At 40.1% G+C, this 25,831-nt stretch overlaps 1 protein-coding gene across 1 annotated transcript; it reads right to left on the bottom strand.

Annotated features, from left to right (window-relative positions):
- Positions 1-10,382: 10,382 nt before the first annotated feature.
- Ntmt2 (N-terminal Xaa-Pro-Lys N-methyltransferase 2) lies at positions 10,383-25,492 on the bottom strand. Its single transcript, XM_059280147.1, has 4 exons — positions 25,339-25,492; positions 17,308-17,483; positions 11,372-11,621; positions 10,383-10,654 (listed from the first exon to the last, which is right to left on the bottom strand). The coding sequence occupies exons 1-4, from the start codon at positions 25,490-25,492 to the stop codon at positions 10,383-10,385; spliced, it is 852 nt and encodes a 283-aa protein (XP_059136130.1).
- Positions 25,493-25,831: the final 339 nt, after the last annotated feature.

Genomic DNA, 25,831 nt, shown 5'->3' with positions numbered 1-25,831 from the left:
CCCCTGGTCTCCACACTAGGGCCCACAGCCTCAACAGCTATACCAGAGGCCAGATTAGTTCTAGGGACACCAGGGAAGACACCTCCCAATGTCCACTAAATCTCTTTAAGCTTGTCCAACAACCCCAGACTGTACCTCCCCACCTGGACCCCATATCTCAGTCTACTACTTTGGAAGAAGACTTTGGCTTTACCAGAGTCCAGGCATGATCTAGGAACTCCAGGTAAGACACTACCCACCAGCAGCTAACACTCCTTAAAATCCACCCAGCAACCCCAGAGTACAACCCTTCTCCTGGGCTCCACACTAGGGCCCACAGACCTGGCAGCCTTATTGGAGGCCAGGCTGGTCCTAGGAACCCCAGGCAAAACATTGCCCATCGCTCACAAAACACCTTTAAAGCCTATCCAACAACCCCAGACTACACCCCCCCACCCTCCACCCCACCCCCACCCCGGCGCATCCCGAGGTCTACAACCTCGGAAGACTTCCACTTTACCAGAAGCCAGGCCAGATCTAGGAACCCCAGGCTGCACGCCCACCCCTGGGCCACAAATCCTAGTCTACAACTTCAGAGAAAGACATCAGCTTTACTGGAGCACAGGCCGGATCTAAGGACCCTGACAACCACAGCCTTACTGGAAGCCATGTTGGTCTTAGGGACCCCAGAGGCCAGACCAGATCTAGGGACCCCAGTTTGAACCCCCACCCCTGGTCTCCATATCCTAGTCTACAACTTCAGAAGAAGACTTGCTTTATCAGAGGCCAGGCTGGATCTAGGGACCCCTGACCCTCAAAACCCCAGAGGGGACACCCTCCTGGACCTGAAGACATACTAGTCACCAATACCTTTATCCTTGGCCATTTAGACCATAAGACCAGAGAGAAAAGAGAAACTAGGAACAAAACACTATCTAACAAAGACAAATGTGGGAATCAACACCTAGGCCTATAATCATCCCAAATCCAGATGCCTAAACACCAGAGTAAGAACACAGTCAATAAAAGAAAGGCAATATGGTATCACCAGAGCCCAGCTATCCTACAACAGCAAGACCCTGAACAATTCAACACAGCTGAAGCACATATAAGAAACCATAAAATAAAAAATCAATTTAAATTCTTGTCATTAAAAATGCCTTTCCAAAGTTAACTCCAGTTCTTAGTCAATATCCCAAGTTTTCTTCTAATATGTATTTCATTTACAAAGTAAGGGAAAGTAAGATTTTTAAAAAGCAAAGTAAATAATGATAGCTTTACCATTGTAATAAATACCTAAATACTTCTTTGGTAGAGATTATTTAGAAATGACTTGACATAGTACATTAATAAAGAAAGATCAACCCCTTCAAGGCAAGTAGAGAAAGCCAAACCAAGAGCAGGTCCCAGTTTTAACAGCAGAGGGTCAGCATGTCTTTAAGGACAATTCTCTTGCACCATGGGTGTTTGTTTTTTGCCTCCCTAGAATACTCAAGAATCAGCCATCCTGGGTTTACTTTTCCATGAAGTGTAGCTCTCCAAACTAGAAGTATGCTGCAGTGGGATGACATCAGTATCCAACTCTAGACCTAGCCCTCTACAGAGTTCATTCCTCTCAAAGACAAGAAGAATCAGAATACTCTTACATATGTGAGTGATTCAAGGATACAGTTGTGATTTAAGGAAGCTGTTGTTCTAACCCCAATACACTCAGAAATATTTCTAAGTCAAGTTTATGAAGCTCTGCTTGCTAACCTACTTACAAGTGTTCCTCATATAGAATCAAATATAAAATCTACTATGTCTTAGAACACAGTTATACAAATAAATAGTTATTGCAAACACAAGCTTCATGTTCAGGAAATACTATTGTTACCTCTAGTGTGTTGTTTGCTTTTGTTCTTTGACTCTTTTGAGAGCCTGCCACCAAGCTCCCAAATAAATCACACTCAGAGGCTTATTCTTAATTACAAATGCCCAGCCTTAGCTTGGCTTGTTTCTTGTCAGCTTTCCTTAACTTAAATTATACCATCTACCTTTTGCCTCTGGGCTTTTCCCTTTCTATTCCTGTATACCTTTCTTTGTTTCTTACTCTGTTGCTGGTTGTGTAGCTGGGTGGCTGGCCTCTGATGTCCTCCTCTTTCTCTGGCTACTTCTTTTTCCTTTATTTCCTCCCTCCTCCCGGATTTCTCCTTCTATATATTCTCTCTGCCTGCCAGCCCCACTTATCCTTTCTCCTGCCTTACTATTAGCTGTTCAGCTCTAGTTTTAGACAGGCACAGTAACACAGCTTCACAGAGTTAAACAAATGCAACATAAATAAAAGTAACACACCTTAAAATAATATTCCCCAACACTAGTGTTTCTTTAAAGGTGACAGACTTTAATATCCAGTCTATAATAGATCCTTTAACCAGCCACGTGACTCAGGGCTATTTTGTTAAAATTGGTTTCTATATTTGTAAGATGTAAACTTCTACATAACAAGATTGTGGAAATAATGAATAATATAATAGATGTATATAACTTAGCATTTCCTGAGTTCTTGCTGCTAGGATTATCCAAGCATTTAAAAGAAAAATCCCAAAGTGAGGAAATTTCAGAGAAATGTAATTCTCATCAAACTTCAGAGTCAAGTAAATTGCCAACCAGTTTTCTATGGGTAAGTTAAATGTCATTCCAGGAAAGCTAAATGCTAACTTATTTACCCATAAATATCATTTCAGTGCCTCCATCAAAATATCACATGATGTTGTGTTCCACACCTGAAACATAAACAGGTGCTGGAAAGATTGCAAGGGACAGAGTCAGTGGATGACTACAAACAAAACTGTGTGATCATATGAGCTCACAGCAGTTGTGACAGCATGCAGGAGAATATGCTAGTTCAAGCCAAACAAAAATCCTAGTATGGAGGAGGGAGGTGGGAGTGAAGTCCCACCCTGACTTTGGACCTATAGGCAGTTGATGGCTGTTGGGACAAGGAGGATTGGTTTTCTCTAATGTAGCTCCTGGTAGGTGGAGCCTCCTTTAGATGGCCCTACACACAGGAGTATAAGGGCAACACAAATTGATTTGCTACAGAGAGTGGGGGCAAAAAGGGAGGGAGGGAGAGAGGGAGAAAAGGAGAGAGAGAGTCAAAGACAGAGACAGAGACAGAGAAACAATATTGGGCAGGGTGGAAAGATGGAGGTAGATCTGGTAGGAGAGTGGCAGGGGATCAGATCAAAACACATTGTATAAAATCCTCAAAGAACCAATACAAATATTTTTTAAAGAAAATGAGAAGTGATAACTATATCCAACTGAATACTCAGAAAGGCTCTCGATGAATGAGACATGCCATGCCATTAGATACCTCACTGTTTAAAGGCTCTCATAATTTAAATTTGTTTTAACGACATGTACTATCAGAGAATAACCAGTAGACACAGAGGGCATGTCTGCCACATCCCTTTTCCTTCTTGACAAATACTCCTAGAGAGACGTCAGAACCAGGCTTTTTCTTTTAGGCCACCAACCAGCTCCCAAATCGTGACATCATTAGTTTTGAATACTCAGCCTAGCTTGAGCACGTTTCTGGCTAGCTCTTTTAACTTAACCCATTTCTCTTTATCTACCTTTTGCCTCAGGGCTTTTTACCTTCTCTTTTTGTATAACTTACTTTCAAATACTTCTGTGTCTGACTAGCTGGAGGCTGCCTGGCTTCTTACCCAGGGTGTGTCCCTCATTCTCTCCTCCTCCTCCTTCTCTCATTCCTTCTCATTCTTCTCTGGAGCCTAGATTTTTACTCCTATTTATTCTTTCTGCCTGGAAGCCCTGTCTGTCCCTCTCTCTGCCTAGCTATGGGCCATTCAGCTCTTTATTAGACCAATCAGGTGCTTTAAGCAAGCAATGTGAAAAAACATAACACTTTTTTTTTTTTTTTTTTTTTTTTTTTTTTGGTTTTTCGAGACAGGGTTTCTCTGTGTAGTTTTGCGCCTTTTCTTGGAACTCACTCTATAGCCCAGGCTGGCCTCGAACTCACAGAGATTCGCCTGCCTCTGCCTCCCGCCGCCACCTGGTCCATCTTTTCATAATTAAACAAATGCAGCATAAACAAATGCAATACACTTTTACACAGGGAAAGTAATATTCTGCAGCATAAAAAAATGTAACACATCTTTGCCTAGTTAGAAAATAATACTCCACAACACCAGACATTTTGCATGACATTCTTTTCTTCTTACAAAAACCTTGCTCCTTTCCATATACATATACAGGAAAACTGTATACTTCCTCTTGCCAAGGCTCCCTGTGCAGGTGTGAGGTGCCTTTCCCAGAAATTTTTTTTTCTCAAAACTTCAGTTTAAGAGACTGTTGAGTTTCTATTGTACTTTCTACAAATTTAAATTGTTTCTTTTACTACTCTCGACTCTCAGTCACTGAAGGCCCTGGAGACATTTGATATGGAAGATACTTTTGGGGAATCCTCCCATATTCTCCTCCCTTAACCTTATACTTTACCTCTAGGCAGAGGCGAAAGAGGACAAAATATGTGTGAGTGTTTATAGGCTGTGGCCTAATTCTCCAACTGGAGTTGTTTGGCTAAAATTTGAAATATTATCCTGTGCCAGGATGATAGTGACTAGTTAATGAGAATTTCGAAAGTTAGTTGCTAACCATTTCCTGTTGATGAGGAGTCTAGGATGCCGAGGTTGACCGAGTCTTCTGTTGTGTGGACCAGTATTCAGTGAATGTCACCTGTGGGGAAGGGACAGCTGCAAAGCCTGTTTCAAACAGAAACAAAAGCTTGAGGTGGAAAGGGCCTAATTCCTAAGGTCTAGCGTTTGTGTTATTTCTGTTCCCTCTTGACACTTAGCTGCATGTTTGACCTTGAGTTTTAAGCCATTCTTGCATCGTCTGCTGAACATTTTCCCTTTCACCCAGCTATGCCTGTGACATGTGGCCAAGCTGGAGGAAGACGTTCACTGGGAGCAGGCCTTTGAAGATCCTAGCCCAGTCCCTGTTTCCAGCCGTCTCCTGGTCCAACATGATGTGAGAATCCTCCATCACGCATTCCCGCCGGTACGTGCTTCTCCTTCCTGACAGTGATAGATGGGACCTTCAGAAACCATATGCCAAAGCCATTTCTGCCAAGTTTGCCCCACTGATGTGAAAGTAGCTAAAACGACCCCCACTCTTGCTGATCTCTATTCTGATCTCACCTCAGTCTCCTTGGCTTTTCTTCTTGACTCATCAGTCAAGTATCTCAGGCTGAGTGCGTCCTTTGTCTTCAACGCTCATCCTTTCTCGTCTCTGTCTTCATTCAGTCCTTTGGTAATTTCACCCAGAATCACCTTCTTAAAAACTAAATCTGTGCTTGTACTTCTAATCCTCCGTCTCAGCCCAGACTTCCCTCTTAGAGGTCAGATTTTATGGTCACGGGGCCTCTCAACATTTTCACTAGGTGGCATCTCAAAACTCACACACGTTTTGAGATTAAAGTTTTCTAATTCCTGGTCTCTGGACATGAAAACTATGTCATTACTGACTTTCCCTACATGAAATGATACAAACTACATTCATCTTACATCCATGGATTGCAGGCTAACAATTTGCAAGCCCCTAATTAAACTCCTTTCCTTCTTTCCATCTCTACCCAGTCATCTTTTCTCAGCACAGCAGCCGGAGGGTCCCCTTTAAAACAGAAGTCACATCCTGACAATCCCCTTCTGGAAACTCCACAGCACCTCCTGTTCCCATGCAGTGACCAAGACCTTGGGTGTTACAACCTCAGATGCATCCTTGAACCTTGGATCTTGCGACATCCTCACACTCTGCTGCAGCAGCACTGACCTTCCAGCTGTTTCTCAAGACAGGACGTTTGCTCTGGCTGTGCCCTTGGAATCCCCAGGAATCTACAGGGCTTGCACCCTTACCTTTACTTCTTGCCTCAAATATCCTTCAATGAAGCCAAGTGTTTGGGGGCTTCAGTGAAACAGACCACTATTTGAAATTACGATCTTTCCCCATTGTGCCCAATCTGCCTTTATTCTACTCTGTTTTCTCAAAAAAAAAAAAAATTACCACTTGCTAGCACTGAAACAATCTATGTTAGATTATACATTGCTTCTCAGTCTTACCTGAAATTTAAGCTCCACAGAGCCCAGGACCTTATTTTAACCTGAGGTTTTAGAGCAGTGGCTGTACATTGTACACAAAAATGTGTTCAATGAGTCTTTGTAGCCCAGTTAAAGTCCCAGAGATGGAGTGAGTTCATCTTTTCTCTGTATTAACTCTTTATACACACGAATTGTTCAACGCTTTTTGTTCTAAATCATTATTATTTATGTCTCGGTCTTTCTCACTCCCAAGCCAGGATCTCCTTACACAGGTTTTACATGTCTCTTGGTAGAAACAAGTATAATTTCTTTTATGTAGCCAAAGATCAAATCATGTCAGCCCAAGGGTGCTGAATACATAGACTTCTCTGACATCAAATGACTAGCCCTGCAAATTAGTTATTATTTCAAAAGTCATCAACCTCTACCCTAAGTATTTGTATATAAACACTCACTAATTGAGATAATTTGAAACCATTTTTTCACATATTTGCTTAATTAGCCTGCAGTGACCTCTGCAGAAACACTGGCCTGTGATGATTGTAAGAGGTAGTTTTTTTGGCATGGACAGCAAAGCATCAAAGAGTCAGCTGGAGCTAGGGAAAGCAATAACACAACTGGTTTTAATTACTCATGACAGGCAGCTGAATATAGTGGACCCAGGGCTTCTCCTCAGTACATCACTCAAAAAGGCCAGTTAGAGAAAATGATGGAGAGAGAAAACGAATATGGGACCAAAATGTGTCCTTAATACAAAGCAGATCACCTTTTACACAGGTGACCTTATTCGTTTCCTTTTTTTTAAATTTTATGATAGTCTGAAATCATTAACATTGCTGTCCCCTAAAACATGATGCCCTTCTAGGCCAGTACTTACCAGTGGTCGCTCAGGTTCTCAATGAGGGAACAGGTGATGACTACATCCTTTCATGAATCACCCTATAAACTGCGGGGTCCTCCAAAGTTCATTCAGAATTGCAGACACATTTTCAATTAATTCATTTGTGGAGTGCCGGCGAGCACCTTCTACTTCCATTCAGCATCCAGAGCTGGATTAACCTCATCTACAACCTCATTTTCCTGGACGTGTTGTTCTTGGGGAACCAGTAGGAACCAGGGGGTTGCTTTGTTATAGCCTACCCACAATTTGAACACATCTCTTTCTTACCAGGTCACACTCACCAAGGAAACTATGGGTTGGCCATATCCTTAGGTAGGTTGTGGACACAAACACAGAAACTGAGAATGCTCCCCTAATTAGGCAGCATTTTTTGTCTCAGGTTCTAATCTTGTTATAGTCTCCCCTCTGCCTGATTTCTGAGCTCAGGGCTTGCTTATTTCTGGGCACTTTCTGGTTCTTGTCACATGCAGTATTTAATCAGTATTTTGACTAGCCTTGCATACCCCAGTGCTTTTGGAACTTCAGGAGCCTTTAGTTGTTCCTGCTTCTTTCTTCTGTTTCCTGTTTGTTACTGCCAGAAGCCTAGCCTGCCTCCACTCCTCCTACTCTCACCATCACCTGGCCTGCTTTCACCAAGAGCTTTGCATTCCTGCCGTGTACTAAGGTGTATGTATGGTCAAGACTGGAGCTCTAGCTATGAATAGTCCCTCAAAGAGCTCAGAATCCAAGATAAAATGCTAAGCAAACAGATAACTGTGAACGCTATAGTGATGCAAAATGGTAAATAGAGTGGAACACAGACTCGAGACAGCCCAGCAAGCTACGATAAAAGCTTTAAAAAAAAAAAATGAAATCAATACCACCTAAGCATTCTGGGACAGAAGAAAAACAATGCAATCTAGTCTACATTTTAAAAAGTGACATCTGTAAATGCCCTATGCCATACACCATGAGTCTATCAGAAGACTGCAAACAGGTGCAGCTGTGGGGGGAGGGGTCATGGTGGTAAAATAGGCTAGAGAGAGAAGTCAGTGCAAGATTATGAAACTTTTACATGGCATTCTCAAGAGGTGGAAATTCATGCTGTGAGTGTGAATGGGGTATCACTGAAAGATTATGTGTACAACCATAAGATTATATTTCAGAATAATTAGCATCAATGTGAATTAACAAAAAAAAAGCCCAGCTTCATGAGTCCTTCCCAACCAGTGCTCTCAAACAGAGCTGATTCCTGGAATCAGTTAATAACTTATTAAATAATCTGATCCCACGTCATAGAAACGCACCCCAATGGAGGTGAAATTGGGAGATCTCTACTGATGAATTTCTCCAGTTGATTTCGAGGCGGCTGGACTATGAAGCCATATTTGGGAACTAAAGTAAACTACCGATGACACCACCGGTTTCCAGATGTGCTGGTAAACACACGCAGCAGCCTATTTACACTGCTTCCTTGGGCAGAAGGAGCAGATGCAGGTGTCACTCTAAAGTGTCTTCCTTCCACGAGCTCTATGATTATCCTGACAGCACCAGAAAAAGAAATTCCTTGCTTGCAACCTCTAAAAATCTGCTTATTTCTTTCAGAAACAGACCCAAACTTTAACGTAACCTCTCAAGACTACTTCATCTGGTTGGTAGTCCCTCATGACACCAGTGTTTTTGTTTTGTTGTTGTTTTTACCTTGAACCTGTTATTAACAGTACAGAGGGCTGCTAGTAACAATGTTTCCCTTCAATTATTTTTCGTGGTTAAATTAAGGACACCGTAAGAATTCAGGAGTTTTTGCAGAATAATACAAATCTGAAGGCTTTCTAAATAGCATGGTTCATGATTGGAACCAACAACAGAAAGGGGATTGGTTTGTCATCAACCTCAAAGACTCAACAGAGTCAAGACCATCTATTGGCGACCACTGAGAAACCATATTTTACACGATAAGCTCCGGAAACTGAGAGCAGAGAAGATTGGCAAATGTGTCAACTATGGAAAAGTAGAAGAGGTAAAGGAATTAAAGCTGCTGGTGTAAAATAAATCCCCGGAATCAACCTCAAAAAAAAGATTCTGCTAATTTGTTCCAAGGCGTATGAAGGATGAAGTCCGAGTTTTGTCATAACTCTATCTGTCTTTAACAGTTTACTCTTTGGTTTCATTCTGTCTCTGACTTGCTCTGGCTCACTTTCCGCTACATCATTCCAGAGTGCATGAAGGGCCAAGGACAGAAGTGATATAATTTTCTGGGTACAAAATATAACTATCTAGGTGATGCCACATTTATAAGAATATATTATAACAATTCTCTATTATTCTAGAGCTATGACTTTAAAAATATGAATTTTTGTGGCAGTATATAGCCATATTGAATTTCAGGGTCAAAACATATCACTGTGTTTTAACATAAAAGTGCTGAAATGTTTTAAAGGCAAAATAGCCATATTTAAACATTGTGCTAATAAAAACTGAATTTCATTTCTCTTTGAAAGATTTTAGATTCTTTTATTTAAACTAATTCAATACCTGAACCCAGTAAGTCAGTATTGAAGCATTTTATTTGCCTATTTCTTTTGATGATTCTCTTTCCAGGTACATTCATTTCATTCAAGGGAAGAGGAGCAGAAGCAGCCACTGTTGACAGCCAGGGGCTAAAATTAGGTCATTGACAATATTTACTTATAAGGTCGGGGTGAAACTTCAGTGTCTAACATTTTTTTTCCTGAAAGAAGACACTTCCACATCATGGTAATGCAAGCATTTGTTATTAAATTACACCTGTATTACGTCATTGGTAGTAAAACTGTCCCAAAATAGAAAGTGAAACCATATACATTTTCTGCCAAAAGAAGGCCTAAGACAAAATTAATAGACTTGTTTTCAGAAGATTATTTGACTGCTACCTTCTTAATTAGGTGAAAATGTTTGTTCAAGAGGAGCTATGAGGGCAAAGAGGAAGAACGTGGAGTGTAGCAGACACAGGGGCAGGGAAAGGGATCTAGACTTTCTGCCCTACTCTGTGATTAACTGTATAACACAAATCATCAGTGATCAACACAGTCTATAATTTGTGAGCGTTGTTTCTTCTCAGGTCTTCATACATGCTTGTGCAGTCCCATTGTAAGCAGGAAGCTCATGAAAGCACTTTCCCGGTGTTTTACTCCATCTCTCAGAAAATCCACAGCATCTGTGAGTGTCTCATTCTAGTAAGTACACATCTAAATGTGCACACATCACAGCGTGTGCATTATATTAGCAACAACTTGTACATACTACACCATCAATCATTCTAGACATGCATTGCATCCCTTCTTTCCATCTCTGTCTGCATCACGTAGGGCACCTTGGAAATAGACCCAGTCCTGAGCAAAGCACCACTGTCCGGTCTGGTTGCTCATTCCCACTGCTGATCAGGATGGTCTGCCACTATGCAGAGCAAACATCCACACTGGAACACACTGCTCAGGGAAGCCCTCTTGCTTCTGCTGGCCCAGAACCACCAGACCACTCTTTCTAATCAGGCTTCGAAGGATGTCCATGTCCCGAGTCACACTGCTGTCAGACAGGTCAAAGATACAGCCCTCCCGTGCTACATTGTCCTTCAGGATGATAACACCATTTTCTTTCAGGCCATCTCGGCACCGGGAAAGAAATGCAAGGAGGTCCTTATCAGTCAGGTACCCTGCAAGTGGGGCCAGGTTGGTAGAAAAAGAAAATGAAACAGGGGGGCAGGAGGGAGGCAGGTCGGAAAGAAAACAAAGCTAAGAGTCAAGAGATTGTCACCTATACATTCACACAAATTGCTTAATAGCTTGAAATGTTTTAGTTACTAGAGACTGAAAACTGAGATAAAAATAAAAAGATACCAGTCCTCTTTTAAGGGTTTTAATTCCTTGTCTTTATATCATGCTGCCTGGACCATGTACCTAATAGGCACAAGACACTACTGCCTTTCCCAGGAGCCATTTCATGTCCTATACAACATAATCACATTTTGTGGTGTGTGTTTGTGTGTGTGTGTGTGTGTGTGTGTGTGTGTGTTATCACAATATAATTCATTGCTGTTTCATTTCCTAAGGATTTAAGTCTCAGAATGTTTAGTTCTATCAATAAAGAATGAGGATCAACCATTTACGGGCTTAGTTTTTAAGTATTTTCAACTATTTACATTTCTGCAAAGATGTGGGTTGCTCCCAAGCACTTGGTCTCTCCCTAGAAGTGATAGGAGAAATGTAGGGGACCAGAGTTGTTGGGAGATCACATGACAGTTAGAGCTAACAAAAAGTGCTGTAAGTACACCTACAGCTCCATCTCCTCCTGGTGTCCCTGTTTGTCCCAAGTGTCATCTTTCCTAGCTGGAAAATGGTGAAGGGTAAAAGTTATGCCATGCAAGACTGACCTGAGACCCACTGAATCCAGATGACGTCATATCTTCCTATGTGAGGCGTGAATTCCTGCAGGCTGTAGCAGTGGTAACTTTCGACTTTGTCCTCAGTAACCTGCAGGTAGCTCTGGGCTTCAAGGAGGAAGGATTCCATCATGTCCACCAGTTCAACACTGCTGAAAACAGGCAACAAGACGTGCTTGCTGACCCTTCCTATTCCAGAGCCGCAGTCCAAGGCACAGTCAGTTCCTGCTCTCCCTGGCCCCTGCGGAAAGACACCTTGTGGGCTACTTCAAGTACAGAGACTCATCTCGAGTCTTGGGCATTACAACTACTTCTTCAAATCAAGTTTATTTGGCTCAATTTTATATGATAAGATGTTTCATTTATGTGTATGACTCGATGTGTTAGTACAAGTGTACATAGATAATTATCTATTATCATATCATATATAGAACATTTCATTTTTTTTCCAGAAAAGTTAAATATTTATAGTTCTACCGTGTTTTGCCACATTTAGCTCTTTAAAAAGAGTTACAAACTATTATATTAGCTTCCAGTACAGAGTAAGTCTCTCCAAGAAATGAGCCATGGAGAGCTCTATGAAAACATATCTCTGATGACCATACCAGCTATATGGACATGTACTATATGTTATTACTTTGAAAAACTGGGGAGGTGGGGTGGAGCCCATCATGTGTTTTCATGAGTTTCAAAATCACTCTAAACATTCACTTCTTGGAGACATTCAAATTAATATCGGGATAATTGAAATTTTAGTTTTTCTAAACTGAGTTTGGAGGTGCTCAGAATCATCTACTTTTCTATGGGTGGTAACGTTTGAGACCTGAGCTGAGGAATAGCCATTGCCCCACTGGCCGTCTCACCAAGATTGTATTGTAAAACATCTCTGGCAACACACAAAACAGCCATCTGGATAACGGGTAGTTTCTTCAGTCTCTTTGTCTCCTTTAATGCTGAAAGAATATATATATAAAATATATAATACATATTTATATATAAATATAATGTATAATATATTTATATATAATATTACATATATCATATTTTATATAATATATGTATTTTTGTACCAGAAACTACATGTTTACTGGAACAAACAAACAAAAAAAACTTTTAAGTAAGGTTATGCATTAACTAGAAAGGGGGATGGGGAGGTGGTGCATATTGAGAAATTAGCTAATATAAACATTCTCAAACTTGCTTCTATAAATTAAAGAAAGTCTTTGGGCTTATGAAGAAAGACTCAGCTGGTCTAAATTATTTAGTTGTGATTGGGACAGTAATAAGTTCGTGCTAGAAATTACAGTAATAGGATACTTAGAGTTACCAATCAAGATCTTACAGAGAGAGCCTACTCTTGATTTCTCAGGAACTAAGGATGAAAAATACAGTTGGCTAAGGATCAAAAGAAAACATGAACAGGAGGAAACATCAAAAAAACTGCCTTGCAGTCCATCCAAAAGGCTTCCCTTACGCTAGAAAGGCACAAGGACAACAAAAGCAAAAAGGAGCCAAAGATAATGCTTTGTTCCAATGTAGTAAGGGCTGTAATAAATGAGTATTGATATGGCACATGCTCTTAATATCCACAATAATCACAAAAACCAGAAAAACTTCCGTAAGATTATGATGATGGGGCTGGAGACATGGCTCAGTGGTTAAGAGCACTGGTTACTCTTCCAGAAGTCCTGAGTTCAATTTCCAGGAACCACATGGTGACTCAGAACCATCTATAATAGGATCTGATGCTCTCTTATGTCATACAGATGCACAAGAAGACAGAGCACACACACACACACACACACACACACACACACACACACACACACACACACACACATACATATACATATACACACATATATGTATCTCTTTTATTATTTTTTTTTGATTTTTTTTTTGAGACAGGGTTTCTCTGTGTAGCTTTGCGCCTTTCCTGGAACTCACTTGGTAGCCCAGGCTGGCCTCGAACTCACAGAGATCCCCCTGGCTCTGCCTCCCAAGTGCTGGGATTAAAGGCGTGAGCCACCACCGCCCGGCGTATCTCTTTTTTAAAGATGATGAGAATGATTCCCATTTAGGAGATGAGAAAACTTCAGTTTCTGGTATTACATAGCTCATGGCAGAACTAGAATTTGAGCAGGAACCATCCGAGCCAAACCCAGTCTACATTAGGAACAACACCTACAGCGTTAACTCTGACTCCTCTGGTAAGGCTACCTAATGTGATAGTCAAAGGAATTCAAAGGCTTCATCCAGACTCGGCAGGAAAGGGATGTATGATTGACTGGTGGTTTCTTCCTTGGATCTAAGAAGGAAAGCAGTAGGATACTGCCATATGCTTGCCATCTCTGCCTTCACTATGATGCCACCCTTGCTCAAGTATTACAACATGCATATAACTGGTTTAGAGTCTCACGAAAGTCATAATCTTCTATATAAAATAAGAAAGATAAAAGGAGAAAATATGGAGTGATTATTGTAAGTTGCTAGCAATGACTAGTAGAAATTTGTGGGTTCAATAAGAGATTCTCATTAAAACTCTTCCCTGGAATTGCTTGGCTCCCAGCAGCTCTATTAGTCATGCGGATCTCATTAGTGTAGCAAGTGGCTTTAGAAGTAGACCCATGAACAGAGCTAAAAGACCTAAAGATTCTAATCACTGGACACTTACTGTTCAATGAACAGATAATATGAAGCTGGTAAGTGAAGAAACCTCACCCTCTCAGCCTTCCTGTCACTCACCAAGGAAGCCCTTCGAGGATGTCAGCAATAGCCTAGAGTTTTTAAGTAACTGCTATTTAATCCCTCTGCATTTTAGACAAATGAACTGAGAACAAGGAGGTGAAATGTTCCAATTAGAACTCCCTGGAACTATGGTTCTCAACCTTCCTAATGCTGCGACCATTTAATACAGTTCCTCATGTTGTGGTGACCCCCTGCCCCGAACCATAACATTATTATTTCATTGCTACTTCATAACTGTAATTTTGCTACTGTTATGAATCATAATGTAAATATCTGGCATGCAGGATATCTGATATGTGGACCCACAAAAGGGTTGTGACCCACTGGTTGAGAACCATTGCTCTGGAAGCATCTCACCCTCTTCAATTATGACTAATCAATTAGGGTGTCTGATGTTTGGCTACAACTATTCTTGAAACTGTTTTTCAACAGACACAAATGCTCCTTTTCACTCAGGTGCTGTGACCCCCCAGCCTCTCCGACCGTTGCCTGGTTGCCCTGTTCTGCTTCACCCAACGTGGTTGGCGCTGCCTCCCCTGTCCTGGCATCGCTGTTCTTTTTCTGTCTGTCACTCACAGGCAACACCTCTGAGAAGGGGTATTTAAAGGCTGCTCTCAGAATCTACTCTCACCTCTTGGACCCGATGGCTGGGGAAGCCGTGACTGGATTGAAATCGGATGCCCTTGACAAATGTGAACACAGCCTCACACGATGTGTGATTTCAAAACAAGATGGTTTTTATTTTCATTTTCACTCACTATGTTATCTTCATGTCTACGGATTCATACAAAATAATGAAAACACTCTTAGTTATGCTGTTTGCGGTCTTACTGTGCCTAATTGTTTTATTTTGCAGAGCATTACCCATTCAGTCAAGTTGAAAACTAAAATCTAAGTGTTTCATGGCCCTGTATGAATGCCATGAAATACAAATCAAATCTTACCATTTTAGTCATCCAATCCCTGACAAATATCCAAGAAGTAAATGGATCAAATGCAAAATCCTTCTTGTGGACTACAACCTTCCCTATTAGTTATCAGCTAAGCTGGCATCATGTTGGTACCACTTGTGGATTTTCTAAAGCAAATACATTTGCAACCAGATTAAACAGCTTTTCCCACTGTCCCCTGTCACTGAGTGTTGAAAGGAAAGTGAAGCTTTAAATTAAACAGTCTGCCTTTTCCCAGTTGACACAAGAATAAATCATGTCAGATACACATATCCCCTAAGTCCTTGTTTCTTGACCTAGATACTAATTTAGCAGATTATTGAGGTCAAAACACTAAAATATCATTCCTTTAAACAGACTGTTTGTTCTTTGTTCAAGGTCACAGCTTTACAATGAGCCTTGTCTACTAAGAAGGACTCTTGTGTTTGTTTGAAAGAACAGTCTGCCTCTTTTCCAACATAAATATGCGAGCATACAGTGTTTCCTTTCCCAGGTCCGTGGGCGTGCCTCTGGGCTCTGTCTGACCAGAATCCCTGTGGTCAGCTTGGCATTCCTCGTGGAGTGACAAGACAGCTGGATTACTAGCTAAGCTTCTGAAATGCCTTGGGATCAAAGTCGGCCTCACCATGAGGCAAGCAGGAGGGACTGCTTAGATCAGAAAAGAGAGTAGTTGAGGTCTATAGTCTGTGAGGAAAAAAAAATAGGGATTTTTCTGCTTCATGAAACAAATGGGAAAAAAATATGGCGTGATTGAGAGCAAGGAATTTGGTGTAAGACTAACCTGGCTGGACTGAAGTCTCAAGTGTGTGTGTGATCTTAAGGATTTATTTCATCCCTTTAAGCCTCAGTTTCCACAATTACAAAAAAGAAAAAAGAAAGGAACTGACAACAGTTCTTACCTTTAAGGATTCTAAAGAGTAAAGAGACAGTGTTCCTAAAAGGCTTGGCAAAGTAACTGACCTACTTAAAGCGAGCATGCCATGAAATCAGCTATTGACATTAGTTTACAAGTGTTACAGATTACTCATGTGAAGATCCATGACCATAAACCCTACACTTTTCAACCCTCTGTGGCTGCTACTTACATCAGATAGACATCTCATCCTGGCCCCAAGTGTCTACTGCCAGACTCGTGACTCAGACACTGGGTGCTTCAGGGGGAGCTTAGAATGAATAGAACTTCACTTCAGCACCAATATGACCTTCATGCTATCCTTCTGAGTAGGTTGACAGCTTAACCCTAAAGCTCAATATTGATAACATTTCCTTTATCAAAATAAAACACTACCCACATTTAAATCAAATGACATTGTATTGAACTACAACAAATTTTGCTTGGAATTAGGAGTTTTGTCTTCAATAAGATCCGCGGCAACTTTATTGTGTGGGTTAAGATAGCCTGAAAACTAAAGTTGCATGATATGTGATGAACATATGGTAAGACATCATGGTATTATTAGTAATAGCTACGTATTATTTATTTTATGCTCATTTTGTTCACTAAAGCAAGAGCCCAACATTGCTGGTCTTCTTTGATCTTTGTTTTTTTTCACCAACAGATTCGGTTGTTATTCCCTAGCCATGAATGAAAAGACTGAAGCTAAATGTATGGAAAGAACACGCTCAGAGGAACCATGATGAGTTAAAATACTTAGAATTTGGGCTCCTACATTCTACTGTCTTGTCTCTGTATGACCTGGAAACTTCTTCCACAAAGAAGGAAGAGGTTTAACCAAATCCAGAGTAACAAAAGAATCTCATTTGTTCAGTTCACAAGCTGAAGTATGTATAAAAATCATAAAGGGATTTTATCATCCTTGTTTTCAAACTGAACGTAAGCATGCATTTCCTAGCATATTTCATTTGTATTTTAGAGACTTCATTAATCAATCTAAAATTCTGTGACACGTGAATTCTCAGCAGTCTTCTCTCTGGGTGTCAGCTGTTTAGCTCTGATTCTCTGAAGAAGATGTCTCTGTAATGTAGGACAGTGATGTCTATACTACTGGTTCACCTTCCCCTGAAGCATGCAAGATTAGTTGGTGCTACAATGGTCAAGTGCCAAGTAGGATAATCCAAGGGTTTGCTGAACTCCATCTCTCTGAACATCTTAAAACAGGCTTTCCGGCTGACCACTCAGCTGGTCACATGGCTCTGACAACACAGAAACATGTGAGCTCAATTTGCAAGGACTTTGCCCTCTCATCAAGCATCAGTCAGAAAACTCACCCCAACAAATTTCCTAAGAAATTCACGAGAGGCCTGGATATCTGGGTTGGAGAGTTCAATAAAATTTCCCATCATGCCTTCTTCTGTGGCTGGTACCTCTTGGTAGAAAAGTTTGGCTCTGGCATAGAACTGCATCTCACCATCAATGACTTGGCTTGTTAAAGCATACAATTTTACTGCAAAGAAAATATTATCAAAAGTTATTAAAATGTACAGGATGTAACAAGCTAATTTTTTAGCAATATAATGGCTTTTTCAAAACTCTATGAATTTGTGCTACAGAGGAAAAGGCACTGATGATTTGATTTTTTTAGACAAGGTCTCACTATATAGTTATGGCTGTCCTAGAACTTGCTCTGTAGACCAGGCTGGGCTCAAACTCACAGAGATCCACCTGCCTCTGCATTCCGAATGCTGGGATTAAAGGCCTGTGCTGCCATGCCCAGTATGGACAAGGGTTTTAAATCAGAAAACCTGGGTTTGAGTTCTAGCCCAGAGGCTTGCATGCTATATAACACTGAGAAAACTATTTAAACCCTATGATCTTCAAGAATCTTATCTATAAATCACAATTACTTGAAATTTTCATAATTGAGCAGCTAGTTTAATAAACATCTTATCAAAAAGTCTTACAGTATTTTGTACAGTAGAAAAATAACCTCATAACATCATTCCAAGTAATGTCTCTTAGCTCAGTGCTTTATGGAAATGTTCTCATTAATTCTTGCTGTTAATCCCTCCTTTTCACTTTCTTTAAAGCAATATATTTACAAGTATGTCTCTATGTCAAAGTACTCATGTATGAAATTCTGAAAACATTTTTAAAATTAAAATTTAAAAATAGCTTAATCCATAAGCCCCCCTCCCCCAAACAAACCAATTAGAAAGCTAAAAAATTCTAAAGTTCTACAGATATAGGAAGAAAACTAGTAAAGAAACAATAGAAGAAAAATTCTAGAACTGAAAGAGACTATAAGATCTAACCAGGGATAGGAAAGATGGACTATTGAAAATGCTAATTTACAGATATGTTTAAAATCTTCAAAACAGAAAGAATAAGAAAAGGACCCTAATGCCATTTGGAAGGAAAAAAAATGATTGACATTTAAGTTGAATTGCTAGGTTTAGAAAATAAAAATGCAGGACTTAAAATTATTTGAATTTTAGATAAACAATAATTTATTAGAATAAGTGTGCCTAAAATATTGCACTCCACATGAGACATACCTATAAACAAAAATATTTGTTGATAATGTCAGAGTCAGTGTAACTGGCATCTTTTACAAAATGAAGAGCTGAAGTTAAGCAGCTATAACAAATTTCATCAGAAACAATTGAAAGCAATGGTTTAGTGGAATTAGTATTGTGAAGGAATTTAATTTTGAAGTTAAATTTAACACTCATTTAACGGTGAGAGTATTTAGTTCCTATGGATTCATTTTACAGAAGTTTCCTGAAGCTGTATTTCAACCCAGCAAGGGTTAAAATCAAGAGATGGTGTAGACAGAAAGATGATGTCACTAACATGGGAACCCAGCAAAAAGAAATCTGCAAATGACAACTACTTATCAGATCTGGAATAAAACTGTTTGTACTGCAAGAGAAATTATAGGCTGGAATTCAGCCAATAGACAAAGTAGCCAAGAATCTAGGGTACATTGGTAAAATTCCAAAAAAGACATGTTTTGGTTCACAGTAACTGGAAATAAAATATGGTTAAAAGCTCTAGGTAAAATATACAATGGCTCAAACTTACTCTTATCATGACATGAAAACCAAAATATGGCATAGAAGGAGTCAAAGGAAAAATAGCATTTAGCCTTAACTAGGAATGTTTACTTTTCTTTAGGTAACTCCAAAGATTTTGACATTAAAGCAGGGTGCTGCTTGATTCTAAAGTTAATAACTACATACTCCCAAATTTTTATTCTAAAAGTTAAAAATGCAGTAGATAGCATGTGACTAGAACTGTGCTCCCATTATGGAGTTAAGTCAAGATTTTCCAGCTTGAAGATACTGGAACTAATGTTTGGGTCACAAATGACCATGGGTTTTCTGAAAGGGTTACAGGAGTCAGTTTCTAAATAGATTATTTTCTGGAGACCAATATAGTATGTATGATACATAGTCTCCTCAATGTATATTAACTATTACACACGTATGTTAGTTTTAAAGTACAAACATTTTAAAGCTGCTGATGTATGGCATCTTTTTGTCAATTTATGCACACTGTATGAGATAATACAAAACGGAAAGCCGAGACCTCATGCTCCAAAGCAAGAGGTAGCTGACCTACCTCTTCTCTTCCCGCACTTGCCTAAGTAAAGTCTTATACAAAAACCAAGTGAACCAACAAATGTTTATAAATTTAACAGAGATGGAAAATGTAGGCATCACCATCCCAGAATTATTTTGGTTCCAAATTCTTCTGCAGTCCTCAAAACATCAAGTTAGAAAATCACAGAGTTTTCTCAGGATTCAATGCTATTCTGGGATTGTGGATAAACCATGGCTCAGTGGCTCAATCTGTGTCTCTCCCCCAACTTGTTGTTGTTAAGGAGAAGCTGTGCTGGAGTACATGTTTGGAGATCAGAGGACAACGTGCAGAAGTCAGTCCTCTCTCTCCAACACATGGATCTCAGAAATCAAACACAGGTCATTGGTTTGGCAACTACTGCCTTCAGTCACTTACCTAGCCATCTCACTGACCCCCCCTCAATGATTCTGATCCAGGTAAAGCAGCAAATTAGCCACATTCATCATCACCTGCTTAAGTCACCAAGTGGGTAGTGTACATTAAAAGTCTTAATCTAGAAACGGGCATGGTTCATTACATCAGCAACATTTTGGTTTCAGGTCCATACAGAGCTCAGCAGGTTTCAGCTTCACTAGGTGGGCTTTTATGATTAGGGGTTTAGTTCTCATTTTCACCTAAGTGACAGATGTATTTCTCTAAGAAAGATATATGAGGTGTCATGACCAATCCCAGATTCTGCCCCCTGATGGCTCCTGCATAGTTCATGGTAGCTTAAATAGGGCAACTAGCCACTAGCCCACATCTTTTTACAGTGGAAATTAATGTAGTGGTGTTTTGTCACAGAATTGCAATGTCTCTGTAAATTTTGAGATTGTTTGCAACAGAGAATAGGACAAAAATGGCATTTATTTCTTGACCCATATTACCTGTAATTGATCAAATCTATATACATGGAAGGAACCTATCTCATTGGTGATGTAAGATAAATGTTATGTATACTTCTTTGGATGAAAGAAGAAGCAAGGAAGTAAGTGTTAAAGTGTCCAGATCAAATGACACAACTGAGGTTCGATCCCAGTTCTATGCGAATCCGACACCCATTGCTTCTTCATCTTACATTTTGACCTGAAACTGCATCAGGTAAGTAAAAAGAAAGAAAGAAAGAAAGAAAGAAAGAAAGAAAGAAAGAGAGAGAGAGAGAGAGAGAGAGAGAGAGAGAGAGAGAGAGAGAGAGAGAAAGAAAGAAAGAAAGAAAGAAAGAAAGAAAGAAAGAAAGAAAGAAGGGAGGGAGGGAGGGAGGGAGGGAGGGAGAGAGGGAAGGAGGGAGGGAAGAAGGAAAGAAACAAAAAAGAAAGAAAGAAAGAAAGAAAGTTTTTTTTCATTTCTTTAAAGAGAAAAATGCCCTTGTAGCACTTGCACTACAAAAATAAGTGTTTAAAAATTTTGGACACAACATTTTTATTAATTCTTCGAGAATTTCATACACTGCATTCGATTTTTTTAAAAAATTGTGCAATGAAGTGTGTGGCAATACCAGTCATATGGCAGTTAGAAGATGTATGGTGAGTTCATTTTGGGAATTCTAAGTGTTTTAATGAAAATGTTTTTAGTAACTCTCACTTTTAACTGTGGCTATGAATAGGTAGCCACTGCTCTTTACTTCCTCCCCAAAGACTAATTCTTCTAGAAGTGATCAAAAAGAGGAATAGCACCTAAAAGTGCTTCTTATGAACCTGGAATTGTCCTAAGCATTTCATAGTATTTCTTTTAATCCTGCAAGTCTGGTTGTTAATATTTTAGAAGACCAGAGTTAGAGTGATCACTTCTCAGATGAGTGTTAGGAGAACAGGACTTAGTATAGTTTCTCTTAGCAAAAGACATATCAGAGCAGGTCACAAAACAAGCCCATTTGACCAAAGCTTTTGTCCTTCTGCTAAGTCACCCAAAACCATTGTTAAATAACAATGTCCAGGAGCTATTACACTCCAAGTAAAACAACTGACCGTCACTGATCTCCAGGTGTTGAAAAATGTGGTTATGCTAGAATATTACTGATAGTTAACTTACGTGAACATCTCCAACTGGGCTATATACAGGTCCCTTTAAGAATTGACAAACTAAAGACTTACACAACATCTTTTCCTGTACTAGCTCCTATTTGTTCATAAATAGCCACCTTTAGTAAACTTTTCAAGCCAAATCTCAAAATGGATGGTGTCACTGAATTATATGAACCTATTCAGTGGCCCACCCATCTGGATCCCCACAGAGAATCAATTTTCTTCATAAGTCATGCTTTCTACTGCTGTCAAACTGAAAGTTATGTGTGGAAAAACGTACATCACTGCCTACTTTAGCTGAGTGTCCATTCACATTGGTAAGTAGGATATGTAAGAGTTTTAAAGTAGCCTGGGATACAGATGCCTGGACTTTAATCCTGCCCTGTCACACACTACTGCAAAACCATTGGAAAACCTTCCCATTCCTCTGTGCCTAGTTTCACAAATATAAGTTATGGGAAATAAGAACACAGCCAATAAAATGCTGTGACAATGAACTGAAGTTTTTAAAAATGGAAAACACTAAAAGTTGTGAGCTTGTTTCTGTTTTTCCTGAAAAATCTCCTTAGGAAAACTGCAGGCCTTCATCTTCTATGGCACACTTCAGTCCTCTGTGTCTCAACAGTTCTATACATCTCCAAAGCCAGTCAGAGATGCTTGAGGGAAGTTCTCCATGATGGATCTTACCACAGAGTGAGCAGGAATAAGACTGACCGCCTTACACAGATGGTTGGAGGGATGGGGAAAGGAAAGGGGAATCAAAGACTGGCTAACCCTGGTGCGCTCCATAATTACCCCTAAACAACTAGCCCTCTGTGCAGACCCTACAGGCAGGGTTCGCTAACATTTGAAAAGAGAGACTTTATTTTCATTTTTATGAAGTCTTAAAGTCATCAAGAACAAGGGCAGCCAAACACTAAAACACTTCTGTGGGGCTGGGGAGGCAGCGTCTCTGCTGGCTGTTTTATTTCCAACCTAAAAGGCATAATATCCGCTACAGCCTGAAAACTCGCACATATTAAGTTTATCGTCTTTGGTAATTCCTGCTCTAAAAAAAGTTAAACGGTGACTATAGAAGAGGCCAGGCACAGAGGAAGTAGAGAAAAACCTAACACCTACTGAAAACTGATGGTTTTTTACATGTATACTGCATGCAGTTCTTCTAGTAACCTTGTAACTGTTTTGAGGAAACTGATGCTCATAGACATTAGTAACTTGCAAGAAGATCACTTATCTAGTTTGTGTAATATAAGACCATAATAATTATTCAAATGTAATTCCATAACTGTTTCTTTCACAGGATATGACCAGCTTGATCAGAAAATAAGTATATGATATAATTATCTCTAAACAGCAATTTTTTTCATAGCAGAAGCACCCTATGACTATATGTACCACTCACATCACCTGTAATCTTATATTTATGGTCAATGAACTCTAAAAACATTTGATATATGTCACTTTGGGCTTATGTATTTAAACCTACCAGACAGGCCTTTAGCGACATTTTTTCCTTTGCCTTGATGAATAGTATTATCTGGCTGATGGAAACTATATCATCCTGGATCCCTATATGCCTACAAAGAACATAGCTGTCCTCATCATAATAAATAATACATGTCAAAAATGATAAAAAGAGTAGATGCATGGGTTCAACCAATGATATCTCAGAATTCATTTGTTGCTGCAGCAGAGCTTAACCCATACCAGCTAATATTATCCTTAGCTACTGTTGTCACACAAGTTTGTGGATGCAACTATCTTACTGATTGTCAGGGACAACTAATGCCCAGGCTGGATTCTCAGGATAGAAAAAAGAAGGAATGTCATTCATGGAAAGTTAAGTAATGATAAATCCAACTTTGGCCTGGAACAGAGTGATTTTGTTCCGGTTTTACTCACTAAAGAAACCCACCCAGTCTTTCAGAAGCCATTGGTGAGGCAAAAACAGACTGAGAAAAGGACCTTCACTCTAAACCTAAGTAGAAAAGTTATACTTTCCCCTTCATCTTACTTTGGGTTTCCATGGACTATTTTGCTAAACACATCAGTTTTTGCAAATGATTAATCAACCGTTCACACAATCAAAAAGGAAAAAATGGATAAAATAAAAACACATAAAATCAGAATGATTTTATCAGATTAAGAAAAGACCAAGTATAACTGTAGGCCATGTGTTTCCAACAAACTTTCATCTGATTTTGAGCAAAGATTGTTTTATCCTTAACTGGTTTCCAGCTACATTCATAAATGAGTCCCTTTTCTGCCTGGTAACCATTTTAAAGGCTGTCTGTCGGTCATCTGTCCACTAGTTACATTCTTCTCAGTTACTATAATTGATGGATTTCTCCAGTCTAAACCACACAATGTTACTGAAGATTCTTACTGAGCTGTAGCCCAAAGACTGTCCCCCAGAAGTCAGTGATTTGCCAATGCCTGGAGTCACCAGGGCATTACACCCTTCCAAAAGATCACCCAGTTTTTCTCTTAGGATAAAGGAGATGCATATGTTTTACTGGAAGAAGCCTTCAACTTGCTTTGGTGTAATTCTCTCTAAATTAGGTAACACACCCCTGAATTTTCCTTTTTCACTTAAAAACTAAAATTGAAGGGAAGAAGTAGGAAAGTGGAAGGGAAAATAGTGATATTTACCCATAGTGTAGCTGTAAGAATCTAAATTTTAGATGAGAAACATTTTTATATGAACGCTATATAAATATAAGGTGGAAGTATCTGTAGGTACAGAATTAAAGAAACCTCAGAAGTAAATTTATAAAATGAGACTTTGATAGCTGCTAACATCCAGGTTCTTGAATGTAACACTAAGAACTATGTAGTTCTTTCCACAGCAGGAATCTGGGGCCAAATCAAGTGCACAATGGGGCTTTCAGACAACCTTAAGCAAACAGACCAAGGCTGAGAAACAGTGTTCTTGTTTTCGCTGGGAGAAAACATAAATCAAAGAGGCAGGAAGGGGGCACTTCACTTTTTAATCAGAAGTCGTTTCCTCTTTCGTGCTGGTGAGAGTGTTCTGAAGTCTGTTACCTTTCCACTGGTTAAGAGAATGCTGCAAACACACCTGACAAGCTTTCTATTGCTCTCTTGTCCCGTTTCCCTGAAACCAGGGGAAAGGCAAAATGGAAGGCAGAATATCACCCCTTGATATCAGAAGTCCTCTTATGATACCCGTGACTTAGGGAGGCCAGAGCAGATAGCGCACACACACACACACACACACACACACACACACACACACACACCACCCATACAGATGCATGCATGTCCCAAGCACACTCTGACCCCTTATCCTGTAATCTCCGTTTTCAATTTTTGCTTCACATACTATTACATGAATATTCTTAACTCCGAGCTACCTCAATTTCCAACTTGAGCAATTAGAAAACACACCATTGACAACTCAAGAATTGAGTTTCTCTAAGCCTGACAGCCACCCAGCTGACACCTAGAGCAGCAAGTCACTATGCCTGAGGGGGCATGGAAACCCTAAAATAGAGTTCAGCCTTGCCAGGCAGCACTTGATCTCCCCTCTCCGTAAAAGAATGTCATTGAAAGCATTTCACCCACTGACACTGGTCTGGATTCTCCTTAGCTGAAAAGGACCCTAGCTCTAACCTCTCTCCTAGGCACCCCATAACCTCATACAACCCATCCAGTCTCTTCTTGTCCCTCATCTAACAGCTCAGACTCACTTACCCAGGGGAATTTTTTCCAGCAAGTAGAGATAGCTCTGAAAGAAGTCATTGCGAATGGCTTTGTGAAGAATAAAGGACATGCTATGTCGACAGAGTTCATCATCGGTCTTCTGCCAGCGGGATCTAAAGGCAAAATGGGCTCCCAGGTGGGCCATGGCGGAGGGGGATAATAATTATTCCTGCAGAGAGAGGAAGCTTGCCTGGCTGTTCCTTTGAATTAGTCTTCTCTTCCTCAAAGAACTTGAGACTGTCATTTTAAACCAGTCCCAGGTCCATCTATATCAGGACAGGCTGTCATGGGTTGTAGGGGGAGGGATAGCAGACATGGGGAGGTCAGGCTCTTGGCACATCCACCCACCGTCTGATTGCTTGCGCGACACCACTCCAAGCCAGCAGGTGCTAAAAGTAAAGATGGAAACAGGCTGAGTGAGATCCTGCTTCACCCAGGGAAAAGCACGCTTCCCTCCTTTATAGGCGCTTCAAACGGGCTCAGG

This window comes from Peromyscus eremicus, chromosome 15 (assembly GCF_949786415.1).
Source record: "Peromyscus eremicus chromosome 15, PerEre_H2_v1, whole genome shotgun sequence".
Taxonomy (NCBI): Eukaryota; Metazoa; Chordata; class Mammalia; order Rodentia; family Cricetidae; genus Peromyscus; species Peromyscus eremicus.
Note: the sequence above shows the minus strand (reverse complement) of the source record. Positions and strands in the feature narration are given on the sequence as shown.